This window comes from Brachypodium distachyon, chromosome 1 (genome assembly GCF_000005505.3).
Source record: "Brachypodium distachyon strain Bd21 chromosome 1, Brachypodium_distachyon_v3.0, whole genome shotgun sequence".
Lineage (NCBI taxonomy): Eukaryota > Viridiplantae > Streptophyta > Magnoliopsida > Poales > Poaceae > Brachypodium > Brachypodium distachyon.
In genome coordinates, this window is record NC_016131.3 from 10801252 (window position 1) to 10829170 (window position 27919).

At 44.5% G+C, this 27919-nt stretch overlaps 4 protein-coding genes across 4 annotated transcripts; 3 read left to right on the forward strand and 1 right to left on the reverse strand.

Annotated features, from left to right (window-relative positions):
* The first annotated feature begins 1342 nt into the window (after nucleotides 1-1342).
* LOC104582854 (patatin-like protein 3) lies at nucleotides 1343-3091 on the forward strand. The gene has a single exon (XM_010233914.3). The coding sequence runs from the start codon at nucleotides 1474-1476 to the stop codon at nucleotides 2782-2784; it is 1311 nt and encodes a 436-aa protein (XP_010232216.1). The 5' UTR covers nucleotides 1343-1473; the 3' UTR covers nucleotides 2785-3091.
* A 3691-nt stretch (nucleotides 3092-6782) lies between these two features.
* LOC100840493 (vacuolar protein sorting-associated protein 2 homolog 2) lies at nucleotides 6783-12720 on the forward strand. The gene is made up of 11 exons (XM_010233917.2): nucleotides 6783-6976; nucleotides 7486-7530; nucleotides 7867-7901; nucleotides 8719-8769; nucleotides 8858-8962; nucleotides 9081-9152; nucleotides 9284-9355; nucleotides 9989-10069; nucleotides 12186-12221; nucleotides 12328-12392; nucleotides 12485-12720. Exons 1-11 carry the CDS (start codon nucleotides 6943-6945, stop codon nucleotides 12576-12578), a joined length of 690 nt encoding a protein of 229 aa, XP_010232219.1. The 5' UTR covers nucleotides 6783-6942; the 3' UTR covers nucleotides 12579-12720.
* An 803-nt stretch (nucleotides 12721-13523) lies between these two features.
* On the reverse strand, nucleotides 13524-20971 carry LOC100841100 (DNA repair protein recA homolog 1, chloroplastic). The gene is made up of 13 exons (XM_003561970.4): nucleotides 20664-20971; nucleotides 19587-19678; nucleotides 19427-19502; nucleotides 19207-19269; nucleotides 18978-19107; nucleotides 18044-18129; nucleotides 17836-17961; nucleotides 17654-17758; nucleotides 17529-17585; nucleotides 17374-17436; nucleotides 17225-17301; nucleotides 14344-14416; nucleotides 13524-13950 (listed from the first exon to the last, which is right to left on the reverse strand). Exons 1-13 carry the CDS (start codon nucleotides 20850-20852, stop codon nucleotides 13849-13851), a joined length of 1239 nt encoding a protein of 412 aa, XP_003562018.1. The 5' UTR covers nucleotides 20853-20971; the 3' UTR covers nucleotides 13524-13848.
* A 1964-nt stretch (nucleotides 20972-22935) lies between these two features.
* On the forward strand, nucleotides 22936-26876 carry LOC100844237 (protein LOL3). The gene is made up of 7 exons (XM_003561980.4): nucleotides 22936-23272; nucleotides 23552-23665; nucleotides 25377-25490; nucleotides 25945-26054; nucleotides 26152-26229; nucleotides 26320-26391; nucleotides 26504-26876. Exons 2-7 carry the CDS (start codon nucleotides 23554-23556, stop codon nucleotides 26543-26545), a joined length of 528 nt encoding a protein of 175 aa, XP_003562028.1. The 5' UTR covers nucleotides 22936-23272; nucleotides 23552-23553; the 3' UTR covers nucleotides 26546-26876.
* The last annotated feature ends 1043 nt before the right edge of the window (nucleotides 26877-27919 follow it).

A 27919-nucleotide genomic window follows, 5' to 3' on the forward strand; every position in this document is an offset into this window, starting at 1 on the left:
CCTCTCTGGCTTCAGTTGTTGAAGCCGGCCGGCCGGCGGATCGCAGAAAGTTTGTTTCTCTAGATGAGAGTATTTCAACATGATTAATTTGGACTAGTCCATCCATGGCAATCATTTAGTAATAATCATGCGTGCAGATGCGTGGGAGTAGAGCATATAACTGAGATTACTATCATTCGCGTACTGATCATGAGACAATATACATATCGTGATTGCAATGATGGACGATTAGTGTGTCGCTCGTTTTTGAAGTTCTTTGATGCTCGCATCCACGAGCAGAGACAAGTGGCGCAACCCAGAGAAAATGGAAAGAACAATTAATTGCTCCCTTCAAGTCCAACCAATTGGGAGCAAGGCAAGCCTCGAAATCGGTCGTAGTAAGAGAGATCCGAACGGTTTATCATTTAGCCCAGAGAGTTTAATCTTATCTGTTTTACTAAATTCCTATTTCCGAGTCCCGTGTCAAAAATTGGCTTAGCTTGTTTGGTTGGTCAGGGGTTATGTCCAAACACATTAGCCAAGTACTACTCCGTACTACCGGTGTCGCCGATGCATTGATGAATCCTTGCCAGGCAGTAGATCGAATCTATCACTGCACGTAGCTATTGTCTGGTACCCGCTCCAGTCAGTCAGTCAGTCAGTCCTGAAGCGAAAGCCAGTAAAGAAAACCACATGACAGAACAAGCAGCACGTGCGAGTGAAGGAATCTACCCGCCACCGGATCTACTACGATCGTACGGCGCGTACTTCCAACCTGTACAGTGGTAATATTTCCCCCACGTCGACGTTCGTACAGCGGCATGGCGCCATCTCCAGATCCAGCGCCGACGCTCCGCCGCTACTGCCCATTAACTCCGACGTGTCAACTACTTAAGCACGAACTTATTCTCTGGACACCGCGTGGTGTGGCTGACACGTCGGGCCCCATCCAACGTGGCGCGCGATCCCAGTGGCCCCTCACCCGATCGCCCCAGGTCAGCCGCTGTCTGTCCCTCCCAGAACACCCCCGATCCCGTCGGTGCCCCTCAATCAGCTGCTGGCACCAGGGCCCGCAGGTCAGCGGCGGGCCACGAGGCGCACGCACGCGGGGAAGCTTCCCGTCGGCCCGCGTGCCGCGCCGTGATCCCGGCCCGCGAGGGTCGAGTTGAGGGCGACGCTTCCTTGCAGCCTTCACGCGCTTGCATCTTACGCCGTAGATCGCGTGATCGACGGCCGCGGCGCGTCCGTACCGAGCTGTCGGGCGCGCGCTTCCCTGTACGAATGTGCGCCACGTACACGTGGCTCTCTCCGCTTGCCTGCGCCCCGCGACTATATATAGGCTCGGCTTTGGACTCAGTCGTCGCATCGCACTCGCCGAGCATCAGCATCACACGACCTCCTGAGCTTTCTTTCCTCTGGCCATTCATCACTGGCTCGTTTCCCTGTACAAGCAGAGCACACAGGAACGCACGAGTTAGTGTGTAACCTTGCGGCATGGCTGGAGTGGAAGCAATGGCGTCGCCGATAGCCATGGACGTGGACAAGCTCAGCTACGAGATCTTCTCCTTGCTGGAGAGCAAGTTCTTGTTCGGCCCGGGGACGCCCGCGAGCCCGTTCCTCCGCGACGGGCGCGTGCGAGTGCTGTCCGTCGACGGCTGCGGGGCGGGCGCCGGGGACGCGCTGCTGGCCGCGGCGGCCCTCGCGAGGCTCGAGGCCGGGCTCCGCCAGCGCGCAGGCGACCCCGACGCGCGCGTCGCGGACTTCTTCGACCTCGCGGCCGGCGCCGGGGCCGGAGGTGTGCTCGCGGCCATGCTCTTCCTGAAGGGCCCCGACGGGCGGCCCAGGTACTCGGCCCAGGAGGCGCTCGCCTTCGTGGCCGGGAGCGTCGGCAAGGAGGACTGGGGCGGCCGGCGCCGTGGCGGGCTCGCCAAGCTGTTCCGGGGCGGCACGAGGAAGGCAGACAAGTCCTTCCGTCGGGTGTTCGGCGACGCCACGCTCAGGGACACCGTGGCGCCCGTGCTTGTGCCGTGCTACGACCTGGCCACGGGCGCGCCGTTCGTGTTCTCGCGCGCCGACGCCGTCGAGAGCGACAGCTTCGACTTCCGCCTCGTGGACGTCTGCGCGGCCACCTGCGCCGCGGGCGGCCGTTCGCCCGCGGCCGTGAGGTCCCTGGACGGGCGCACGGCCATCGCGGCCGCGTCCGGTGGTGTGGCGGCCATGAGCAACCCGGCGTCCGCGGCCATCACGCACGTCCTCCACAACAAGCAGGAGTTCCCCCTCGCCCTCGGCATGGACGACATCCTCTTACTCTCCATCGGCACCGGCGCGTCGTCATCCGGCACCAACAACGGCTGGAACACGCCGATGCCCACGCGCTCCCCGTCGCGGGACGAGCTGGCGCGGGTGACCGCGCAGAGCGTGGCGGACATGGTGGACGAGGCCGTGGCCATGGCGTACTTCGGCCAGGGGAGCGGCAGCAGCAACTACGTGCGCGTCCAGGCCACCAGCAGCAGCGGCGCGGAGGCCGGGGCGATGCTGGCGCAGCGGAACGTGGAGTCGGTGCTGTTCCGCGGGCGGAGGCTCTCGGAGCGGACCAACGGCGAGAAGGTGGACGCCATGGCGGAGGAGCTGGTGAAGGAGCAGGAGCGCCGGATGCGCAGCCCGCTCCCGAACGTGCTCATCAAGCAGCTGGTGGCCTCGCCAAGGCTCTCGTCCGCGACCACCGCCTCGTCGGACGTCACCGCCACGGTCAGGACGGCGTCCACGATGCCGTCGCCGGCGTCGTGGGACTCCCGCTGCCAGTAAAAAGCAAATAAGTGTACGGAGTAGTTAATTAAGAAGCTGTGGTAGGGGCCTTTCAGTTGACGTGACGAGGAACTCGTGTACGTGCAGCTATGCATGAGGATGAGGTGCTGACAGAGATCGATTGAGCGATGTGTGTTGTTTTGTTCTTTCCACTCGTGAGAGGCTGACGTGGGGGGTGCATGCTTGGAATTGTAATTTGGTTATGCAAATTCGCTGGAGTGAACTCTCCCATGACTCAACTGTCGATCTGGATTTTTGAGATGAAGGAATTGAATGCCTGAGATCATCATGATGGGAAAGTGGGTGATCATTGTGATCTCTAGTCCTCGGGCAATTTCTTATGTTTTTGCTTGACCGGAAATGAATGACACGTGGCCATATGCCTTGAGGCTAATATGACAACGCTCATTTTTCTAGCAAGCAATATCTATACAAAATAACACTTCAATAGATTCCGCTTTGTATCCCAAATGTCCAAATTGGCACAAAGTAACTTATTTAAAAATATCGACCACGTTATACCTCATTTAATACCTTGTTTGCCAATTCAATTCAATAGATGAGGCTTGTTCGCTGGTTATCAGATGCCATGTTGAATACGTGACACGGTGTGTTTTCATTGTGCCCTAAACCGTCCCACTAGGCCGCGATGTCCGAGTCACGTAGGCTTGATTGTTGTTGGGTATCTATGTCCATGTGCCGTACACTTCACTAGTGTCGCTTCGCCATTGCAGCCTGGGTCCTTGCTGCTGGGTTCGAACCGTCCACTCCTAAACTTAGGCCACTCAATCGACAGCCGGACAATGTAGAGGGAGGAGTTGGTCGCTACTAGTTGAGCCTAACCAAGCCGTAAGTCACTTAGACAACAAGTGTGCAATAATGAAATGGGAGCCACATTTATCGACAACACCAAATGTTGTCACCTTTCTTCGCATCAAAGAGCCTGCGACTACAACTCCACCTCAAAACAAACACTTGTAGACACATACCACAATGATGATAGAGGGACGAGCGGTGGGAGCTGGATTTCAAGATTTGTGTTGGATCAAGAGATATGACGATGCGGTGATGAATCCAATGAAGAATTCTTTTGTGCCGGGTTTTATATTTTTTCGTTCGACTTCTTCTCGACAGGGTATTGCCGAGCGCAAACTTTAAGTTTTTGTATTGTATGTGAATTTTTAAGTCAAAATTTCATGACTTCGCTCGCGCAAGATGAATAGCGAGGTCTTGGCGTAGGAAGTTTGAGAAATTTGAAGTCTAGTGGCGCCAGTTTTGTAGCGCATGCACCACCAACACCCCAGCTGGCTGCAAGCCTGCAACCACCACTAATATATATTTTTTCGAGATTGTCCACCGCTAATCTTAATCTACGTTTATTATTTCGCTGCTTCCCTACTAACCTACAGCCAGATTTGGCCGCACTAACTAATACTCCTGCCACTACCGTGTGTTCCATCGCATGTCTGCTAGCTGCGCGCGGCGGATGTGCGGAGCTGGACTCGTCGGACGTGCGCGCACTCGGCGACGAGTTTGACTAGGCCGAATGCAGCAGCACGGGGCGGGTAGGTAGGTGGTGGGTGGACAGCGCCGGAGGGGGGGGAGGTCCCCAGCCAGCGCGCACTCCCCCATGATTTGCGCCGCGTCGAGTTAACGAATTCTGTTCGGCGATACGTGGCCGGCCGGCTGCCGGGGCCTGCAGGCACAGCTAGCGACCTACTGGCACCTGACCTCTCAAAATTACTCGACCCAGCAATAATGATCGCTCAGGCACTCGGGGCTGACATCGCCCAAGAGTCATCCACGCATCATTCCACATTGGAACGTGAAGTTTTAATTTCGGACCCGGTATGGTATTTTGAATTCGTCGTACGGCGGGGGCGCGAGCTTGATTTTGTTTTTCAGATTTGGTGACGATGAGCCGATCGATTGATTGATTTATGGTCCAACTTTTTGGGGTCCGATCATGCCTCGAAACTCGTGCTCTGATGTCTGTTCTCGAGTTCACCGTGGATTTCGGTAGCAACAGACAAGGGTTTGAGCCCAGGACGGCACCTGTGCGTCCTAGTATAATAAGCGGAGCGCAATTGGCAACCAGACAAAACCTATGCTAGCACGTAGCGCCGCTGTTAAAACCCACAAGTTCGTACCCATCTATACCGACCACCCCTCTTGCATGCTTAGTGATCCAATCATCGTGCATGCGGATATCTCCCTTGCTGCGGTGCTAGATCTTCTCACCGCCGTCTGAAGAGCTGCAAATGATGAACTGATTACTCACAATGGCCAACGTTCAAGCGTGCGAATGTCTGCGAGTTTGCGACCGCTTCCCCAGAGTCATACAAAAGTTACCGAATATAGTTCATTTTGGGACTCCCTCGGCACAGATGGTTTAACGAAAGCCCTTACACATGAACATATCGCATGCTCCCTCCGATTGGAGGGAGTATCAGGGAAAAATTGGAAGCTAACTTGTTGCGGTCGTTCACCACTGGACATAAAGTAGTTTACGGAATTGACTAGTAACTCTTTCTCTGTCTGCCCTGATGACCGTCGAATAGAAACGTGGAGAGCCGTATGCTGAGCGTCTTATAAGAAGTAGTATTGAGTACTCTCTTCGTTTCGCAAATAATTTTTTTTCTTGTTTATTTTTAACGGTTTTGCTATTGAGTAGTCGCCTGTTTTTAGTTAGAGATCAGTCAGCATGTTTAGCCGTTGGATCTTAATCTCACGATGGCAAGCGGAAGATGAGAGAACGAAGATGACCCTCAGATATTAATCCAACGGTTTTGAAACGTCGACTGAAATTTAAGGTTTATTTCTTAAAATCAGGCGACTTAAAAATAGCCACACACTATTTTTTAGTATAGCTCATTTTTCTCTTCACTCCCACACCCGGCCAATAACTACTTACACCTATTTAATCTCTGTCTGGTCAAGCACTGACAAAGAAAGATGTGTTGGCCCAACTGCACAAACCTATCAGATGTTACGCGGAATGGAGGGAATACGAAACGGTGAAGAAAGGTTGGACTGTGCAAGCCTTTTCCTAGGTCTAGCGGACTTTTTCCCATTTTTGTCAAGTCTTTCTCCATTGAGCTGGGCTTTCCCCCATAATAGGCCTATGTTTGTTTTCACCAGAAAGGCTTCGTAGGCCTTGAAACCTGGGCCACTCAGGTGATTTTTCATTTTCCCCTAAAAAAAGAGAGGTGATTTAGCTTATGTTGCAATTGTGTTTCTAAAGTTTCTATTATTCCTTGTTTTCAGCAGTTGCATGTTCACTAGGAATAAGTTGTACACTACGAATGTGCAACTATGGCTTCCAAATTGCGCAACCTATTATCTGATTCTCGTTGGTGTTTCTGAGTAGTAGATGCAGTTTAATATGATTATTTTTCAGTGCGTTTTACCGTTGAAAAACCACATTTTCCTTTCCACCTAGGACGTGCTCCAATTTTCAGGCCCAACGTTTTTTTATATTTCGTGTTACAAAAAATAAGGTTGTCATTTAAAGAATCCTTGTTTAGCTAGATATCCAGTTATTTCTCGTTGGTGTTTCTGAGTAACATTTCTCCAAGGGACTAAATCTCGCTGAGAAGGGAATGCAATAAATTTCTGAAATTTATGTCAAATAATCTTGGAAACGTTGCCTAAAAACTAATACAGTACTGTAGTAATAGAGGAAACAAATAAGTACTCATACACAAAATCAGTATGCTTAATAAAAAAGAAAGAAAGAGAAACGCCTCAAAAACAAAAGGAAAGAGCAGCTGACAGGGAGAAGTGGGTGCGGTTCGTGCAATCCCAAGGCGCTCCTGCCGTGCTGCGTGTCTATTCACACGCGATCCTCTCGCAACCCACCTAAAGTTGCCTCGCTGACAAGGTGGACCCGCGCTGTCCATGGACCCATGCCACATGGATGAAGCTTGGAGTAGCATCTGTGTCTCTGGAATCGCCCATCTTGTTCAACGTTGCAACGGCTAACTAAAGCCCAGAAGCCTGTGAACTGCCCGTTGGGCTCGGCGGCGCCTTCCCTAGTTCCCTTCCCTCGCACAAGACAGGCGGAAAGGAAGCACCTCTCTCTACTACCAAATCCCAAATCTTCGAGACAAGAGAGAGACAGAGAGGTTTTCCCTGTGCTCGGGCGATCCAGCAGCCATGAATATCTTCAAGAAGAAGGTTGACCCCAAAGGTCGGGTTTGTTTCCTGGATTCGCCTTTTTTTTTTCTGCTTTTGTTTAGATGGGGATTTTCAGAGATTCTAGTGCGGTTCTACCGTTCTACTCTCGCTTCGACTTACCCCTTTCCGTATCAACGATTTGGTTGAATCTGGAGTTTTGGCTTCACGATTCGGTGGTTCTGTGATCCAAAAGGTCAGATCTTTCACGGGAACTGGCCTTATTGAACCGGAACGAATTTTCTTCCGAGTGCTTCGATAGGTAGGGTTTTAGGCTGACGTAGTTCTTGTGCATTTTCTGGCTGAAAGAAGAAATTGAGAATATTTTTGGTTTCAGGATGGAGAAAGCCCTAAATTCAGGGGTGTGAAAACTTGTGAACTACTCCCTCCGTTCCATAAAGATTGGCATGGATTTGAATTAGCTCTAGTTCAAATCCGTGCCAATCTTTATGGAACGGAGGGAGTAACAGACAGTTTGGAGTTTGGTGTAGCTAACTAATGGTCTGATGTTCGTGTCGCTTGCAGAAGCTCTCAGGACAAGCAAGAGAGAGATGTCAGTGGCCACAAGAGGTGAACAAAACCCCCTCTTCTTTTTCATTCTGTTGTTGAGTCAACTTGTTAAGTGTTCTTGTGACTTCATAATGCTCCCAAACTGAGCCGCAAGGACCCGTTGATTTAACATTGTAATATATGACTTTATGGTTGCCTTGTGTTGCATTGAATCAAACTGGCACAGGTTCTGAAATTGGTGCAGAGTTGGGACGTTTGATGATTTATCTTGTAACAGAACAATATTACAGCAGCTAGCCAACAAAATTAGCTTAGGAGCTATATTACTTGAAGAAAATGTAGTTGGCATTGGTGTTGTCCTGATTTTTTGACAATTTTTTTTACTACAAATTTTAGGAGTTGAACGAGAGATTGGGTCCCTGCAGATGGAGGTATGTAGTTCATGTCTTCATGACGTGTTTTAAATAACTCAAGATTTTTTTTATTTCTAAACATAAACAGCAAGCAGTGACCAGATGTTGCTAATGTTCTTTCTACACTCTTAGCTCTTCAAGAAGAAATGAATTTTGTGTTCTAGAGTGTGATAGAAGTCCCTCTGCCATATTGGATCGTAATAGAATAGGTTTCAAGGTCAAGCTCCCACCACACACTAGAAACAAGACTCAGTAGAGATTTGGTGGCGCTGCTATCTTGCCAGTGTATGAAGGACGTGAAAACATAGTTATTTCCAGTGCCGAGGTGCTTCTGTTTGCAATAGTCTTATTTGATTTGGATTCTTTTTCCAACAATTAAAGCATCTAATTTCAAATCTTCTCAATGCTATATTGAAGTTGCTACTTCATTTTGGATGATACACAACAATTTATCTTTTGAGGGAATACAAGGCAAAATATGACATGTCATCTCCAAAAACATCCTAATAAATATGTCTTATCATATTCATCTTCATGTTATAAAACAAGCGAAAATTGTGCTGTTAATATTTGTTTGCAACTAAAAATTTTAAACAGTAAAAATACTCCTAATAAAGGTGTGAGGTGCCTGAAACTCCTGGAGGCTTTTGATACACTCTTCTGATGCCATACCCCCATGCTAGAGTGCAAAACTTATCAGTCTGGTCCAGGAATCAGTGTTACTTTGGACCATTGTTTATTATTAGATCATTATGGTAGTTTCACTACCAATCTGCCATTGAATTGTGTGTATTGTATCGTTTGGTTTTGTAATGCCATAATGATACCCTTTCAGGAGAAGAAGCTGGTTGCCGAGATCAAGAAGACTGCTAAGACAGGAAATGAGGTAAGTATGTTAAGATTTTGTGAATGATCTCTAATCCCCAAAGTTGTTCTTTCTTATGTTTTACGATGCATGTTCTGTATTGCTCTAGGCAGCAACCAAAATTCTAGCTCGGCAACTTGTCAGGCTTAGGCAACAAATTGTCAATTTACAAGGAACACGGGCACAGATACGTGGAGTAGCTACTCATACACAGGCATGTCTAGCTTTCAGATTGATTTATGCAACTCTATGTTCTGGTCATGGCCTTTTTGCAACTACAAGTTCTAATCATGGACAAAATGCACTTGTAAAACACACCCATATTTGTGAAGGCCATGTATGCGGGCACTTCAATATCTGCTGGAATGAAAGGTGCAAGCAAAGCAATGGCAGCGATGAATAAGGTATGATGAAAGGGTGCCATGTTTGGTTGGATGTTCACTATAAATTATCCAATCTCCAATCAATTTTGCCCGTGAACTCTCTTTAACTGTGTATCCTGAGATAGTTTTGCATCCTACTATTTTTGTTTCAGCAAATGGAACCAGCAAAACAGATGAAGGTCATGAGAGAATTCCAGAAGCAATCAACTCAGTTGGACATGACGGTAAGAACTGTCTGGACACGCTTTATTTGTTCACTGCATTTTTTGTAGGAACCTTCACTCCATTGTACATTATATAGATCTGGGTGTAGAACGACTTGCAAGTTAGCACCAGATGCAATCATTCTAGTTGCCACAAAGTTGTTTTGTAGGGATGATTCATTTTTTACTATATTTGCTGCACCCTTCTGATTATGTACACTGTATAAATATCGTGAGATACATTAACCCAAACTTTCAGCGATTTCACTCCATATCGATGTCTTTTGCCATGTTGCTTTTGTAATTTTATTGTCTGCACATTAAAAATGCTTCCCTCTTGGCGTCCTTTCAGATAATCTTATGATGTATGGGCCAACTGCATCTTAGAATAATGAGCTGTTTCAGTACTACTACAACTGTTAGCAGCCTTAGTAATTGGTGTTACCTTTAGAAATAGTTATTACAATAGTGCTTAAGTAGTTAAAACCTACGATGTTGATATGGTCAGTTTGTCAAAAAGGCTGCTGACAATTTTTTTATCTTTTGTATCAGATCCATGACTGATGAAAAACATTTGAAAATAGATACTAGCTGTCAGCATCCATCTACCAACTAGTACCAAAATCCCTTTGACATGTTTTTTTTTCTGTACAGCTTGAGATGATGTCTGATGCCATAGATGAAACACTGGATAAAGACGAGGCTGAAGAGGAAACAGAAGAGCTCACGAACCAGGTAAAACCCTACCAATATTCTGCCATGCAGGAATTTTCCATTTGGATATATGTCTAGGTTTTTGCCCATACTCGTACAAGTTGCCCCCATTTAGGCTATGTGGATGCTTGGAGCTTGTACTCCAATGGCCCCAAAATCTTAAACAGTTTGAAAGTGTTGTTTAGAAGTTTCAAAACATTCTGAAAAATTGTGCATGTATGTATAGTCGTGCACTACATATAAATGCACATATTTGTTTTTTTTCTTGCATAGCCCACAAATGAACATATTGCTCAATGAAAAATTATAAGTATGTGGTACACGTCTAGTACATATAGATTTTTTAACAGAAGTTTTGAAAACTTTATTTATTTTTTTGCTTTGAATAACCGGGCTCATTGGAGGGATCCATTGGGAGAACAAGGCAGCTATTGTGTGCACTGCGAGTAATGGAGGGTAACTAGTAAGGCTGGTGTCATGACTGTTAGAGATATGTCTTTCTCTTGTATATGCCCATTGTATAAGGGCCTCCTTTGGCACAATAGCTAATCCCAAGTTGCTCAGCTAACATTATCAAAGCCCTAGGCTAGGTCTTACCTTTCACGCCCACATCTTGTGCTCCTCCTGCTCCCCCATGCCGTCGGCGAGATTATCTCCGCCGCCGCTCCTCTGCCTCTGTCCGCACCGCTTGCCTCTCCTTCCTCCCTAACGGCTCCGAGTCCTCTTCCTCCGTCCAGCCCCTTCCCCGAGGTCTCCTCTTCATCCCCGATTCGACCGCCTCCTCTCCTTTTCTGGCTGTCCGCTGCCTAGGATCCAGCTCCTCAGCTCGCAGGTGCTAATCGGGTGACTAGTGGTCGTACTGGAGTGTTCTGGTTTATGTGATCAAAGGGGCAAATATACTGTGAATGTGATCATGTCTTCGCCGGGCTATGTTGTTCCTCGCTGCCCGGTGACCTTTGATGGCACCAACTATGCTGAGTTCGTCGCCTTCATGCGCATTTACACTCGTGGCATTCGACTTTGTGGTGTTCTCTCCAGCGAGGTTCCTTGTCCGCTGCCCGCTATTGCTCCTGTGACAAGTTAGTCACTCCTACTTCGCCGACGCTGGTTACTCCGACTCTCCTCTTGTCAGACAGTACAGGTGCTATCAGCATTGCACGTGATCTGGTGAAGCATGAGCTCAACAAGCACATTTGTGCGCACTGTTGTGCAGGATCAGGTTCTCGCTCTTCAGCATGTGCCCTCCGAGTTATAGTTGGCGGATTTTTTCACGAAAGCCCAGACCAGAGCGCAACACGGTTTCTTTCTCTCGAAACTCAGTGTTGTTGACCCACCATGAGTTTGAGGGGGGGGGGGGGGGTGTGTCTCAAGTTGCTTAGCTGACAATGACCACCGTGCTATTTAATAATACAAAGTAATTTGACTTAACTAGACTTGCTGAATTTTATCCCAAGGAACATGAACCACAAATTTTGTAACACTTGAACTTCATCTTGCTAACTTCATTTGATGACACCAGAAAAGATGGTAGGTTGAGGTGGCACAAAAGTGTTTTATGATATGCCATTACTTTCATGCGTCCATTTGACCGAGCTACTTAGGGCGTGAATGGCGGTCCCATCCTTGGCTTCCTCTCTTCTCCTTCTTTCACTCCTCTTACATCTGCTGCCACCTTCCCATAATTGTTTTTGTAAGTATGCATACCTGACAAAAAATGTGTTTGCTGATGAGGGAGAGATCCTTAATGTTTTAGCTTTCCACAGTGGACAAATTTTTGGCAAGTTGTTTAGCTGTTTCTAAGGGCATCCGCAAAAGTTGACTCTTAATCTACTCTTATTTGAAATTTGCTGATGTGGAGGAAAGAAAAATAGGAGAGAAGAGAACATCGACTAAGAGTCAGCCTTTTTACCATTACACACAATCGCATTTGAAGTTTAATCATAGAGTCAAATTTAAAGACACAACTCATTGTACGTGTGGTTTTACCGTCTACTCTAGGTGATGTGGAGAGTCAATACTGACTCTACCATTATGGATGCCCTAAGAAAGCTAGATATGCCCCTTGCCTAGGATCCAAATGTTCCCTAGTTCTTTGATGCTATGATTTGATATACATCTGTCTGCCCCTCATGTGCAGGTTCTGGATGAGATTGGAGTTGATGTGGCTTCGCAGGTAAAATTTTCATTGATATGCTTCATTCTCTGCATGTCAACGGTTGCTGCTCATGTACTAAATCTGAATCCTGAATGCTGATTTTGATGCTTTCATGATAATGCAGCTGTCTTCCGCTCCTAAGGGGCGTATTGGGTCCAGTAACAAGAAAGCCGAGAGTAACCAAGCACGGTATACAATTTTTTTCGTTCCTATCAACAGATGATGAACAAATTGCGTTCTTTTTTGGTTCCAGCCAACCTGATGAAATGTTGTGGCTACAGGAATGCGGCTCCAGCGAGAAACGCGGCACCTGAATCCAATGCTGCTGAAGTTGACGACCTGGAGAAGAGACTGGCATCTCTTCGCCGCATCTGAGCTGCTAGAAAAAAAAATTATATGGTATCCCCTACATATGTAAATCCGTTGATGTGTTGTAGTCAGGAAACAAGCTACATGTGACATAATAGAACCTGGAATTTGTTTGATGCACCAAAAGATTTCTGGAGTTACCAACCTACAATATCGGAACCGTTGCCTTGGTTGGGTTGAAATGCATCTCAACTGACTAAACTGAGTTTATTTTTGGAGCTTGTTTTTTTTATTGAACACGAGCCAAAATGCATTTCCCATAAAAGAGAGAAAAACCACAAAACAGAAAGAAAGAACAAACCAAGGAAAGGAAAAGATTACATATACCACAAATTAAGCACGGACTCTGAGCACAAAGCCATGTCAGGAGACCTGGTGTGCATTGGCAGAACCCTGAGTGCCACCAGCGACCTGCCAAAGCTCCGCCTCACTAAGAATCAGCACGACAAGAGAGTCGCAAGCACTGAAAACGTGGTGAAAATTAGCCAAGTTGTCAATGGCGGGTGATGCGGGTGATGTTCACCCTCGGCTCTTTCAGCATGGCGCGTTCTGCGACCGCCATGAACTCATTGTCCTACTGCAGCTGCAGGACCATGCCAGAAACACCACCATAGGCGTCTAAGGCGTGCTCATCCAACCCTCGCTGTCTCCAGGCAGGCGAACTCCTTGCACTTCAGAACCGCCCAGCGCTGCCAAACCTGCTTCCAACGCGGCGATTCATAGGATGCCCAGGCGAATTGAGGCGCCGAGCATTCTTGATGGATTAACAGATTAATTGACAATATCAGTTTCGAGCTAATTCTATTTTAAAGGTAGTTCATGAGAACGTTGCACGGAAGAAACAGGAGCAGATATTGAATCACTGGTAAATACGGATCTGTGCATACTTTCTTTTTCTTAGAACACTGGGCAGAAATTGCACACATGATGCCCCAACTAATGCCAAAGATGGAACAAAACTGACAGAAATTTCCAGCTTCATTAATCTGGAAATATCAGTATTCATTTCTTTACAACAAATGCCCTTCCGCCAAAAGTTACATGATGGTGGTACAGCGATGCTGTTGCAGCAAACAGTAGCTCACAAATCAAAACCCCAACTAACAGGGCATGCCACTGTGGAATGTTCAATTAGGTTTAGCGATTAAGGCCACTTTTAGCCTCGCCTGTCGCCATGAGATCTAAAGGTTGGGAATTGTAGTGCTAGACAGACGGATTAGCAGCTGTTCGTCATCAGAACTTGATATGTATCAAGTGCGTTTAAGCTAGCTATTCATCACTCATCATATACTTCTTCCTCTTCAGTTGGTGATGATGACTGCCCGAAAGCTAGCAGGGTCATATGCCTTGTTCCTTCTGGTATCATAGCTCGAACCACCTGAACGGGTATCAAGCTTCAAGCATGTCTAAGTAAATAGATACGACACTACTATTCACAGTTTCAGACAACTACTCTTAAGGCCAATTGTCAAGTAAATTAGTCCTACTAATCAGAAATTCAGAATAGCATGCATGTCCAAATGCCTAAGACCTGAGTTGCATATAGACGACTTCAAGTATGACATGTAAACCGTGTGGAAGCAGCTAAATAATACCGTATAAAGGTTTCAAAACAATTATCTCATATAAGGAATGCTTAACAATTATCATATTACGGAAGGATGGGATAATACAAATGAAACTCAAATATGTCAATAATTCGTCAGTTGAAGCAGATCATGTCTATATGACAAATATACAATGAACAGCCCAGGTAGAGTCGAACAAAAACCTTTTCTATCTCATCACAGATGGTTGGGCTCTCCCGGAGATACTGTAGTGCCTTTTCTCTACCTTGACCCAATCTGTACCAAAACAAAATGGAACACATGAAAGCTACAACGACACGGTATTGTCAAAAAACTATTAAATCACAACCTATACATGAAAGTTGAAGGTCAAAATCAGGAATATACTCGTACGGATATTGCCATTTCAGTTTGGATGAAGTTACAGAAGTACGATAATGTTGGATTAATTAAACAATGCCACTGTTTTGGATTGTACAGATCCACGACTGAATTCTGATGCAGTACATAAAAAAAATCATTAAATCTGAAAGAAATCATGTGAGGCGACCACCAAGGAGTTCAAATCTTCGTAATCTATATGGTTGCAATGAATCCTCAGGAGTACGCAAATTAAAGTGAAGCAAACTTCACACAGGATAGGCTGTATAAAGTTACTGTAAGCCTCATACAGAAAGAGCTGGAATAAAGTATAATCATATGACCAAGACCTTCCAGAATCAGATGGCGGCATATAGCCAACCATAACACATGAAGTTCACATATGGAAATGGCACTGTAGACTTGTTAGAAATAGTGACAAGGGAGCAGACGATCCTATGCTATCAAATAAGCGGTAGATCCCTTTAATAAGGACTATCCTATAGGTCGTTATCAACAAGGGCTGCGACTTGGGTTTGTTCAACCTCCCCCTGCAGACACATGATCCAAATTTCCCAGTTATTCAGTATGCGGATGACACTCTGATCATTCTTGAAGCCTCTGGTCGTCAACTCCTCTGCCTCAAGGGACTTTTGGAGACCTTCGGTCAAGCTACGGGACTTAGGGTCAATTATGCTAAATCTTGCTTAGTCCCCATCAACACCTCTCGCGAAAAGGCAGAGCACCTTGCGGGTGTTCTTGGATGTCAAGTTGGGAGTTTTCCTTTCACTTACCTGGGTCTTCCCCTTGGCATTGTCAAACCTAATCTGCAGCATTTTATGCCTTTGATTGACCGTATCGACCGTTGATTAGCTATTTGTTCGTCGGCTCTTTCTTTTGGGGAAGACTGCAGGTGGTCAATTCAGTTCTTTCGGCTCTTCCTACTTATACAATGGGAGTTCTTTCCCTCCCTGAGGGTACGAAGGCGGCAATCGAGAAGACATTAAAAATCTGTTTATGGCAAAAGTCTGAATTTACTGGCCGCTGCAAAGCTCTTGCTAGATGGGACTTGGTTTGTATGCCTAAATTCAAAGGAGGGCTGGGTATCATGAATCTTACTGCCTTCAATGACGCTCTTCTTCTGAAGCATTTGTATAAGTTTTTCAATAGACAAAACCTCCCGTGGGTTCCGCTCATCTGGCACTCTTACTATGCCGGCCTGGTGCCTCATGCTCTAGGCAATAGAGGCTCCTTTTGGTGGCGGGATATCATGAAGTTAGAGGGGAAGTTCAGAGATTTTGCTAAAGCGATTCTTGGGGATGGTAGATCTGTTCGCTTCTGGGAGGACGATTGGGGCCATGGTGTTCTGGCTTCTCGGTTTTCAAGATGTTATTCATTCTTCAAGGGCAGAAACCTCGCGGTCAAGGATGTTGTTGATTTGATTCGGATAATCTCCTCTCGCTTCTTCATCTGCCAGTTTCTGTCCAAGCTTTTAATGAGTTACGAGAGGTGCAGGGTATCATTTATGCCACTAACTTGGATGCATCGGTTCCTGACGCCTGGAGATGCGCCGGGGGGAGTTCTTCCTTTTCTTCCAGAAATATTATGCTTCCTGTTTTGATGGTCTTCAATCTGATCTGGTCATGGGTTGGGTTTGGAAGAGCAAGTGTGTTCTGAAACTTAAAGTTTTTGCTTGGCTCCTGCTCAACGATAAGCTCAACACTTTTGCAATGATGAATAGAAGACATTGTAACAGATCTGACAACTCTTCTTGTAAGCTCTGTCTTCTGAACGTGTTGGAGGATTGTGACCATCTCTTCTTTACGTGCCCTTTTAGCGTCTCTTGCTGGGGCAGTTTGGATATCTATTGGGACATGTCAATGGACAATAGGGATAGAGTAAGGGCTGCCAAAGCTTCTTTCAGTGGTCCTAGTTTCATCATGATTTTCCTTTGTGCAGCCTGGCACATTTGGAAGCAGAGGAATAGCTTTATCTTTGATAGGTCTCCTCCCTCCTTGTCTAGTTGGTTTGCTGGTTTCAAGCAAGAGCTGTCCCTGTTGAGTCATGGAATTAAGGAGAACCATAGGTCCATCTTGTTGGCCTGGTTGGAGTCTCTTGTCATTCCTTCTTAGTGTGAGGTAGTCTGTGGCTTGTTGGTTCGGTTCGTTGGTGTGTCCTTGTGTTCGGGGGTTCTCCCCCCCTGTATATTTGTACATTCTGTTTTTTTTTCTATTAATAAAATTATACTGTCGGAGTCTCTCCTACAGTTTTACTTCAAAAAAGGACTATCCTATTAGTTAGGAGTAATATCTTTATTGTTAGGAAAGTACTCCCTCCGATCCTAAATTGTTGTCGTGGTTTTAGTTCAAATTTGAAATAAAACCACGAGAACAATTCAGGATCGGAGGGAGTATCATTTAGGTAAAATTAGATCATAATCCAGCGCAAAAAATAAAATAAAATAAGATCATATTGTTAGGGGCGAGCCATGGTCAATCAATCAATCAAAGAAGTATTTATCCTTTTCATAGTTTAGTTAATATCATGAGCCTAGCCTCATCTACCCTATGATCTAGTGATCATAACATACTTATATGGTTATATTGTACGACCACTTCTCATTCCAGATGACATGAAAGGATAGCTGCTGCCTGCTGGAAGGTTAAGTTTCGCAACATATTCACAAGCAGTCATGTAAAAGTTCTTCTAAAGCGGCTGGCATACCTTATATCTTTGTAACTGTACCATGAACCCTTCTTTGCAACGACTTCCATCAGCTCAGCACAATCAAGAATGCACCCCTGCATGAAAATATTATTTAGGCAAAGATCTGACTGAATCCCATGACAAAAGCTTCAAATTATTACACCGACCAATTTACTAACGCCCTCCCCAAACATGATTTCAAATTCAGCTTGCTTGTAGGGTCTGGAGACCTTGCAAAGAACAAGAGAAAAGATATTCATGCCCACTGTTAAAAAAATGGAGCATAATACAAAAGCAAGAACTAGACATAGTCTTGACATACTTTACTCTTCTGCACTCTGACACGGACCTTGACACCAACATCTTCATCTCCCTTGGCCTTGGAAAAAAAAATGAAATTTCTTAATTCAAGCCTTAGGTAAGGTGAAATTTACTTAATTGACTTACAGATTTTATCTTCCCAATGTGCCGTATCTCTAGGCGAACAGATGCGAAGAATTTCAAAGCTATCCCTCCACTAGTGACTTCAGGATTCCCATAGAATACTCCAATCTAGAACAAATGAAAATTATCAAGCAATAGAATAAGATGAAAATGAACAGTCAGTGTCAGCAGAAACTGTAGAACACCTTGTATCTTATTTGATTCAAGAACATAAGAGTACAACCAGCCTTTGAGGCATTGCCTGACATCTTTCTCAATGCTTGACTCATCAGACGAGCTTGTAAACCCATCTGCTGCATCCCTATCTCGCCCTAGCAAATAGATTAATAATACTTTTTATGCATCATTTTGAATATAAATCAGGGAAAACACAAAAAGGAAGGAGAAGCATACTTCAATTTCTGCACGTGGAGTGAGAGCTGAAACTGAATCAATACAGATGAGATCTATTGCTCCAGATCTACACATGCGGTCCGCAACTGATAGAGAAAGGGACATACAAGTCAAATTCACAAAAACAAAGGTCCTAGAGACTTCTACTGTCAATACTCCCTACGATCCAAATTAATTATCGCATCTTTGTGTAGATACGCATGCATAGACTATACGTGTGTATCTAGACAAAGTTGCGACAATTAATTTGGATCAGAATGAGTAGGACAAAAGAATGTGTTGCTGAAAATGTTTATGGTGTTACCTTTGAATTTGTTTGATCATTTTATCAACCTATTTGTTTTAAAGTTTCTAAGATTGAAAACACAGTTTAGAAACTATCTTTGAACAAAAAATATTTTTTCACTGTACCTCAGAGAGAGATGTACTCTTTATCAGTCGGAGGCTTTGAGCTATATGTGAATCTATATAACCAACTATGCGTTCAAGCGCAGCATGTGATTGAAACAGTATGTGTTTTTTTTTCAATAAAATGGATAGGTATTCATATTAGAGTACAATCCTAGAACTTCTAGTTATCGAATCAAGGTAACAGCTCTGAATAATAGAAATACAGTTAACTTCAGAATTGTTAAAGGAAGTCACTGGCAAAAGATGCTAAATTATAATTGATCCTTAAAATGGCAAAGACAGGAAAAAGATATTAAAGGTTCAAGCATGATTAATTAATGTTACATGACAAGCATTAATCAGATTTAGAACATAAAATGAATCTAACAAACCTCAAGAAGTGAAATAGAAAGTTTTGTGTGAAAAAATATCCAAATTAGTCACTATGCCACCTTCTTTACAAGTAGAACAACATAGAGTAGACGCAAAAAAGATTTAAGTAAACAAAGGTAGGCACGCCCTCATGAATGGAAAAATGTATTACTTTCTAGTGCCATCTCTCCATTGTCAGGCTGGCATACAATCAGATTTTCAATATCTACCCCAAGTGCTTTTGAATAAGCTGGATCAAAAGCATGCTCTGCATCGACAAGCATGGCATTTCCTCCTAGCTTCTGCATATAGGATGTTGAACGTCTTTTTAGTATCATTAAGTTCTTACTGCAATTGTGAAACGTATAATGCCGTCATACTGTTCATAAAAACAAACAAACCTGTATTTCAGCAATGGCATGCAGAGCTAGAGTAGTTTTTCCACTGCTTTCTGGGCCATACACCTTCAAGTTGTAACATATTAAATGATTTAAGAGGTTAGTACAACATTGTCAAGATACAAAAATCAGAGCAAATGGTGATCCAAAAGGTGCCATAATCAAAGTAAGAATAAACTATACCTATCTCATTGCTTCTAGGAAGCAAAGAAATAGAAATTACCTCTACTACTCTTCCTTTTGGAAGGCCACCGCCCAAAGCAAAATCTAGTGTTAAGCAGCCACTTGGAAAAGTCTCACTGGATAGACACAGTAACATTCATGAATAGGATGAATGAAACTTATGAAAGAATTTTGATAGATTTAAGCAGTAGGAAACATACACAAAAGCACCGCCAGCACTGCCTAATCTTGTAACGCTCCCTTTTCCAAATGAGTTGTTTATGTCATTCATGGCTGCATCAAGAGCTTTTTGCTGTAGATGAAATTGTAAAGAGTATGTCTTCATAAGAAGCAAAATAATAACTAATAAGCAATAACCTATTTCCTTGCATCAATTTGGAAAGAAACGTGGCGTAGAGATTCCACAGAAATATGTCTCGGCTTCTCAGGAAAGAGCAAATTCATATGTATGCCTTTAATTATGTAAAGTTGAGATATGATGCCTCTCTTAAGGCAACATATGTACTGTAGAAAACAGGAATACAACATTCGGAGTTCCACACGGAACTAAAACATTAGATAGAATTGTATCCTACCACGGTACTGTACAAAGTTATCTATCCAGTTAATATGCAGCAGAGTGTTGCCTTATGAGCAATGAAATATTGTATTTCCAGAGAATATTCTTCAGGTTGCAGTGTCCAGCACTGCCACTGCCTTAAACTAGTCACTTGATTTAGTATCATCTCATATTGGCTCCAAAGGCTTACATTTATACAATTGACGTGATCCATTTTGGTAGCCAGTACATATATGCATGCCTGCCTGTCTCTATTTGAAACTTTGTTTGCTTCGAGAAATCTCTATTTGAAACTTTTGGAAAATCCACACATCATCATTCTTTTCATGTCAAACTTAGCATAACAGAATTACAGAACCAGTCAATAAGAGAGACCAGTAGGATGTCAAGCAAATGCTTCATTATAATACAATTGTTTCTCTCGAGCATGGCGTAGAACTACAACTCCCGTTAGCACAATGCCATTTCGCAGGCCATATGTTCGACACAATGCACAACCCAAGAACAGGAACATATGCAACACCTGTTCGCTGAAAAACAACGCTGTCATTGCTTCCAAGTTCTACGTCTCCAGTACTCCACACTCCGGGTTCTGGAAGCCACGGAAACGGCAACGCGAGCAATACTCGCGGAGCGTTTACCACTTGTTCGACCAAATGGCGACACGAGACGAAAAATGGAAGGGCAAGAAGAACAAAGCAATGCAGAGGCTTCTTACTCGGTCTATGAGGCGAGGGTCGTCCTCTCCGGAGAGCGCGCCGTTCCCGACGCTGGCGACGAACTCACAGCGCAGCCGCCTTCCGCGCCCGGTGGTGCCACTAGCTGAGGCGCGCGTCGCTGAGACCCTCCTGCGGGGACGGGGCAGGACGGCGGGGGTGAGACGTGCTGCGGCGGCGGCGGTAGTCATTGGTGGCGTGGCGGCTGAGGTCCACGGCGCCGACTGCGGAGTGCTCGATTTGTGTGCGCGGACCGGGGAGAGTGAAGGGCGGTGTACTAGAAGATGTTCGAACTGGAAGAAGGGTTAGGCTACACAGTGGATCGATTGCGTGTAGATTCGTGCAGCGACCTTTGGGATGATAAACTTTTTACCACGGCCACTCGAATAGTGGAATATTTCATTACGATCTCAGGACATGTACATAAAAACCAGTCTTCTTCTGATAACGTTACACAAGATTTTTTTTTTAACAAATAGCAGCACTTTATTGAATTGTAGCAGAGAGGCCCAAGCAATCCTAGTACACAGCAGCAGCTAGGGTACCCGACTGAGCCACTTTTTTCATGGTATTGATAACTTTCAGGTTGTTTGCATTCACCACAAGCTTATGACAGCCGTAAGAAAGTGCCAGCTCCAATCCCAAGCGCAGGGCCATAGCCTCCGCGAAATGAGCATCAGGCAGGAAGGGATGCTCTCACCGGCTGCAGCAATGAAATGCCCTTTATCATCACGGATGACAGCTCTCATAGATCCAGATAAGGAATCCCAATCAAACGAGGCATCCACATTCAGTTTCACCAGACCCAGCGGTGGACAAATCCATCCCTGGCGTTTGATAGAGGCTCTATGGTTACAAGTAGTGGAGAATGTTGCAATCATAACTCTAATGCACGTGGCAGAGTGCTTTGGATCTTGGGCTGGTTTTTCATTCACAATCTGACGTCTTTCCCACCAAATATACCAGGCTCGGTGGTTAAGAGAAATGTAGAGACATGTTACATAAGTACAGCCCGTTATAAGAAGAATCACAAGAATTTGAAAGAGTAATTAATTTCATTCATTCAAGCATTAAGTCCAAGATTGGCAATAGGATAACGGGCTAAAGTTGCCGCCTGCACAAACTAAGGCATCTGCAAATGTTGACTTTTAACCTACTCTTATTTGAAATTTGTTTATCTGAAGAAAATAGAAATATGAGAGAAGAGAACTCACTCTTCATGAAGCGTTGGGCTATTAAAAAACAATCGACTAAGAGTCAGTTAATATTCAACATATTTATCATTGTACATTGTCGCATTTTAACAAATCATTTATGTTAAGTCTAAAGACATAATCTATTACACATGTTATTTTGTCGGTGACTCTACTATAGATTATAGATGATGTGGAGAGTCAATGTCGACTTTATTATTACGGATGTCCTAAAATTGCCAACTCACATAAAATAATTTGCCACTTCTAAAGGCTAAGTTGGTACAACACACGTGGCGCGATTGCACCCACACTATTTGCAATCGGACAATCAGCAGATCGTTCGCTCTATAAAACTAAAGAACGAACGTTCATTCATTATAAATTATGTAACATGTTTGTTTCGGTAAGTAACGTGAAATGATTTTAAAAAGACATGTTTTTGTTCTATTATATCTACCAACCAGAGGTAAGAAAACATTATTATGAAGAAACTAAGGCTCGTGTCTCAAATCTCATTGTTGACAATAAGTGATGCAATTGCCCGTCGTTGGCGTTAAAGAGCGAGCAGGGAGTGTCTATTTCTCAGTCGCCTAAAAATAGATATTTCTCTCTTGACAATCGTAGCCATCTACTAAAGATTTTCTTATCCATCGGATCTGCCTTAATCTTACACAAATCTCAATGATTGAATCAAAAGGTTGTTATCATCAACTAAAAAATAGGTACTCCCTCCATTTCATAAAAATTGGCACGGATTTGAATTAGAAACGGAGAGAGTACTTATTTCTCAGTCCGCAAAGAAAACACCATGACGAAGTCTGGTGGTCTTGAGTCAATGTCTTCGGTCTCTCACGTCAACTAACGCAGCCGCTTTATATTCCCGTTGATTTGAAAATAAATGATAGCGAAGTGGAAAATATAGCGCCACAGATCTACCAAAGTCAGCAAATTTAAGAAGGGAGCAATATTACATACCGGATTTATCCTCATATGATCCCCGCGAAAAAAAATGATTTATCCCCATATGCAACACGATATTGGGACACGGGCAGTTGCGTGGACATCTTGCAGGATACAGAGGGCAATTCCGGACACAGGACCCTTCTCCTTGCCCGCCGGCTTCAAGGGAAAAACAAAAGGAACCCGAAACCGCGTGATAAAACTGAAGCTTTCCGCTGTCCCCCGGCCTGAAAGCGTAAACCAAATCGATTACCAACCCTCCACTCCTTCCCCGCGTCCCTGCCAGGTAAAATACAGTCAATCCGAGTTCAACTTCTCTCGCTCTGATCCTCTTTCTCCCCTCACCCGCCACCGTCGCCGTCGAGAACCGCCTCCCCGCGTCCCGCCTTCCCGCAGCGAGCTCTTCTCGGAGCCACTTGAGCGCCGGGACGAGCGGCCAGTCTCGTCCAGAGCCGGTAAGTAGTCTCGACCATCTGCTGCTTCACGAGATCTCGGCTAGCGATCTGTACGGAACAGCGAGCGCACTAATTGTAGGGTAGGTAGGGTTGGTAAGCGTTGATTCTGTCGATCGATCTCGCTTCCCCCCAAATCTAGTTCTCATGCTCGGATCGTCGGATGATCAGATTCTTTTGCGGCGTTTGGTCGCTGATTTTGGAGCCGTATTGTTGCAACCTGTGCCGCGTGGCTCATTCCCCGTTCCCCGTCCTGATTATTGTTCTCTGGTGCGATTGCAGGTATGCACAGCCAGATCGTGTGCCATGGCTGTCGGAGAGTTCTATGCTACCCGTCAGGGGCGCCCAGCGTGTGCTGCGGGGCGTGCCAAGCTATCACCATCGTGCCACCCCCAGGTACTGGATGCAGCGTCATTTCGTTTCAGTTGTTCTTTCATGCTGTTGATGGTTGCACAGTCACACCTCGGAACGTATACAGCCATTGCCCATATCTCCCCAATCCTGAGGTTTAACTTTCATATTCTCGCTTTAAAAGCAAGATAATTGAGTCTTCCATTATAGGAAAAATGTTGTGGAAACATGTGTAGAAAGACGTACGAGGGCAGGCTAGGAAATTAACTCCATATGGTGTTTACATTTATTCTCTCCAGTATGCAAGGTGTTCAGTTTTGTCAGAACAAATCTCAGTTCAAGCTTCGTAGTTTTACTACTGTCCGAATAGAACTTCTTTATATCGCTCCCTGTTGAATGGTGGCTATCTAGCTCTACATGTGTTCTTCAATGGCCACCTGCCTCCCAAGGTATGACATTTCTCTGGCAAAAAGCTGTTGTTTGTGGCGGCAGCTGTACAGCCATGGCCCTTAGGCAAAGCCGTTATTTAGCGGTAACCGAGTCAATCTTCCATCGTTGGTGGCGAAACATTCAGTGGAAGTGGCATGTGGTTGGGATTTTGTGACTGTCAATGTCAACCGATCGGGGATGTAGTCAGTAGTGGCATGGAGTGATCAGTGGTGATCACGCATCCATGGTTAGGTCCGGCGAGGATGTCCTGTTGGGTCTTGATCAGGAGCTTCTGTATGTACCCACTCTGTGTGGTGAAAACCTCATCTGGCCTTAATTGGTCGGACCCAACGGCGACGAAGTTTTAGGAGTTTCCTTCTTGAAGGCGTTGTGGAGCACCAGTACTTGCTTCTGTGGTGGGACCCTAGATTTGACATTCACTGGTTGAAATCGGTGACAATGATGTGAGTTGTATCTCTCGCTAGAGGAGTCACCTTGAAGGTTGGGCCCCTTTGCTCCTTATTGTTGTGCAGCTAATGTTCTTGTGTGGACGATTGCTTGGCATGGGGGTGGCATTGGCAGTGCCTAGGAATAGTAATGTGTTTGGCATTTTATCTTCACGTGCCTTATTTTCATTTCCTTTTCTCAAGTTTCTTGGCATTTTGGCTACATCTTGCCACCCTTGTAATAATTATTGTTCTGTGCATCCTCAGTTGGTGCAGAAGCCATGAGCAATGAACTTTTTGCACCAACCAGGACACAGTGCTCATCTTCATCAGCATATTTTGATCCCTTGGTTATATTCTTGCATGCCTTTGTTATGGGGGATAAGTAAAAAACTTCAACATCGTCTTTGCTAAAGATCAACCCAATTGGCTGCAGTAAAAAGCTCAAGCTGTACAAGTGGCACAATCTTCTGAATGATCACCACCCAATTTCGTTCGTAGAAAGCTTCATGGGTGCACAACCTTATCTTCTTTACAGGCCACAAATTGTGCATGCTTTGTTTGGTACTTTGATACATTTCTTTGCTCTTTGCTTCACTATCCTACGCTCTCTAGTTATATCTTTTAAGTATGTAAAATGAGTCAGACCTCATTCCGTCATTCAAAATTTTCTGCTATGTTTCCAAGATGTCCAGGGGTGTTACCAGTTACCACTGTAAGGTTTGTATATACGATACATATTTGCTTTATCATGACAGAGGTGTTGCCACTTCAAGGTTTATACTTGATATATCTATTGCTTTATCATTAATATCAATGACATATACTTATAGACACTTAATAATAAAAGCTTATAGAAGTTATGTAATTTTTTAATGCAGCGCTAGAAATGGCTCAGCTTATATGTGGTGGTTGCCGAACCTTGCTGATGTATACCCGCAATGCAGACACCGTGAGATGTTCATGTTGCCGTACAGTCAATCTTGTGAGATCAGGTACTATTAATTTGTCTCAGAATTATGTCATCATCATCATTATTATCATATTGTTGGGTTGTATCATCCATGGAATCTGACATGTGAATCAATTGTCGCGGCGTCACCCCTGAATTTAATTGATCAAATAGCATCGAAAATCCTAATAGTGGCATATAATAATAGTGACCAGCCTGCATCTTCAATAAACGTCCGACCCAGATAGTATGGGGATGCCATACTGTGATGGGCAAATCCGCTTTGATAGTTCACTGTAGAATGGTATCGTTACATGGAAAAGTGTAAATATGGTTAGTCTAGTAGAGTCTAGGTTTACATACCAAACAGTGAATTTACATCCCTGGAGAAAATGTGTTTTACTCTTTCCTTCGTAGTCTAGTTAAATGCTACAGTTCGATGGTATGTGGATCTTCCTTCTTACTTGCGAATTATTTCGCTTTTCGTCATAATGCAGTGAATAATATTGCCCACGTGAACTGCGGACAGTGCCGGACAACTTTGATGTATCCATATGGAGCACCTTCTGTCAAATGTGCCTTGTGCAATTTTGTCACAAATACTGGAGTAAGTTAAGCTTCACTCCATGCCATCCTGTGATGTAAGCGTCCTTATGTTACAACAAGATTTACTGATTTTGAACCGCTTCTGTTTCGAATTTCAGATAAATACCATGGCACCAACGCCGTGTCCAGTGCCTACACCAAATGGATCTTCATATAATGTCCCATCTACTTCTGTTGTATGTCTATATCCATGTATTTTGCAGCCTAACATATTTTTCTTGAGGACTAAGAGTGATTTATTTCTTTTATGTTTCATCTTCTGGCAGTCTACAACTCAACCCCAGAATGTAACCGTTGTTGTCGAGAATCCTATGACGGTTGACGGAAAGGGTAAACTGGTAAGCCCCCTATTTTTCTGCCTCTACTGAACTGTGCATTTTACAATTCTGATCTAACTTGGTTGGGCACTCTCTAAACCTCTGTTATGACTTATTTTGTTCACATACACAGGTTAGCAACGTTGTAGTTGGAATTACACCTGGGAAACAATGAAGGGTTGTCTTGGCAGTTGCTGCATACTTGTTTTGTGTTCTATTCAAGAACCTGGAAATATCAGATATTACACTGCTCTTGGTGATTGGTTACTGGGCTCACCTCGAAGAACAAAGATACAATTTTTCTGGCATCTTGCAAAGGAAAACATGAATGTTGAAAGTTGAATTGTGAACCTGTTAATTCTTTTGTATGTAAATGAGCGCTGGTGGACTTCACTGTGTGGTCAAATAGCCAATGTGAATGACAAAATAGTTCGAGTTCTGTGTAGTTATACATACTTTGAATTCGTGACAGACGCTCTGTTAGTTCTGCTCTTTCATTTCTTTCTTATAGTGTGTCTATGCATCCTGTGTGCATTTCAAAAGAATTTAATGCCTTGAAGTTAATGGCAAAAAGGAAAAAGAAAATAGACTCAACTCAGATGATTGAACATCCGCACGTATAAGAATTTATACAAATCTATGTCAGTTAATTGAGAACGGAGGGAGTAACTTTTTTTTCTTGACCATATTGGAGTTCTTCTACTACAAAACACAAAATGACATGCATTTCGATGCATATTCAAGGGGAAAGAAAGATGCTCGGCTCATCAGAAATGTCATCGACAACACAACGGAATCCCAGTCAGTGCATGGCTGCATGCATCCCAGGTCGCAACCCAGCATTCCTCCTCCTTTCTTGAGCACCGCGGACCATTTTACTTCCCGGGATCGATTTGTCGTACTACCAGGTGATGGCAAGAAGCCAAGAACCGCTAATGATAAAAAATGTCTCATGGCGATAGTACATGGCCCAAGCTAGGATAAGGGAGCACGGCCGTGACTGATTGGTTACTTGTGTGCTCGCACAAAGTGCCACGGAAATGCAGCCTTTTCTGCTGCACCTGCACCTGCAGCATGGTTGCATTGCATGTACAGATACGTATGATGTATCCAGAACCTTCTTTTTTTCTTAACTGTACAAATGTGACTTCCATCTGAAATCTGAACATAAGTGTAGCAATTAATTCAGAGTCCAGAGTCCAGTGCTAGCTAAGCTTGCATAGCTAGCAGGAGAGAGGCACGGTCCGCTCAATTAATGGATAGCGTGGCCCATCTACTTTTGGTGGATCCATGTACATCCGGTGATCTATACTCCCACCGTTTCATATTAAGTGACTCAAGTTTATTCAAATATGAAAATATCTATGTTTAAAAAACATATAAATACATATAATAGAAAGTCAATTAATACGAGACGGAGTGACTATCATTTGAGCGGGTCCCTAGCTACAAGCTACCCTGCGCAATGCTAAGCTGCCTAGGACTAATATCAAGCTCGTCTTCTTGTTCGGCTTGTAGGAAGAGTTTCCAACAAGCGGGAAGAAAAACC

What these genes read in the sequence shown, in the direction of transcription:
- LOC104582854 (XM_010233914.3), top strand. Translation starts at nt 1,474, where the DNA reads ATGGCTGGAGTGGAAGCAATGGCGTCGCCGATAGCCATGGACGTGGAC.
- LOC100840493 (XM_010233917.2), top strand. Translation starts at nt 6,943, where the DNA reads ATGAATATCTTCAAGAAGAAGGTTGACCCCAAAG. An exon ending in CAGAAGAGCTCACGAACCAG is followed by an intron (nt 10,070 to 12,185) that starts GTAAAACCCTAC and finishes CCTCATGTGCAG; the next exon opens with GTTCTGGATGAGATTGGAGT. An exon ending in GCCGAGAGTAACCAAGCACG is followed by an intron (nt 12,393 to 12,484) that starts GTATACAATTTT and finishes TTGTGGCTACAG; the next exon opens with GAATGCGGCTCCAGCGAGAA.
- LOC100841100 (XM_003561970.4), bottom strand. Translation starts at nt 20,852, where the DNA reads ATGACTACCGCCGCCGCCGCAGCACGTCTCACCCCCGCCGTCCTGCCC. An exon ending in ACCCTCGCCTCATAGACCGA is followed by an intron (nt 19,679 to 20,663) that starts GTAAGAAGCCTC and finishes TTTCATCTACAG; the next exon opens with CAAAAAGCTCTTGATGCAGC. An exon ending in CAAAAGGAAGAGTAGTAGAG is followed by an intron (nt 19,270 to 19,426) that starts GTAATTTCTATT and finishes TACAACTTGAAG; the next exon opens with GTGTATGGCCCAGAAAGCAG.
- LOC100844237 (XM_003561980.4), top strand. Translation starts at nt 23,554, where the DNA reads ATGCACAGCCAGATCGTGTGCCATGGCTGTCGGAGAGTTCTATGCTAC. An exon ending in CACCATCGTGCCACCCCCAG is followed by an intron (nt 23,666 to 25,376) that starts GTACTGGATGCA and finishes TTTTTAATGCAG; the next exon opens with CGCTAGAAATGGCTCAGCTT. An exon ending in ATGTCCCATCTACTTCTGTT is followed by an intron (nt 26,230 to 26,319) that starts GTATGTCTATAT and finishes ATCTTCTGGCAG; the next exon opens with TCTACAACTCAACCCCAGAA.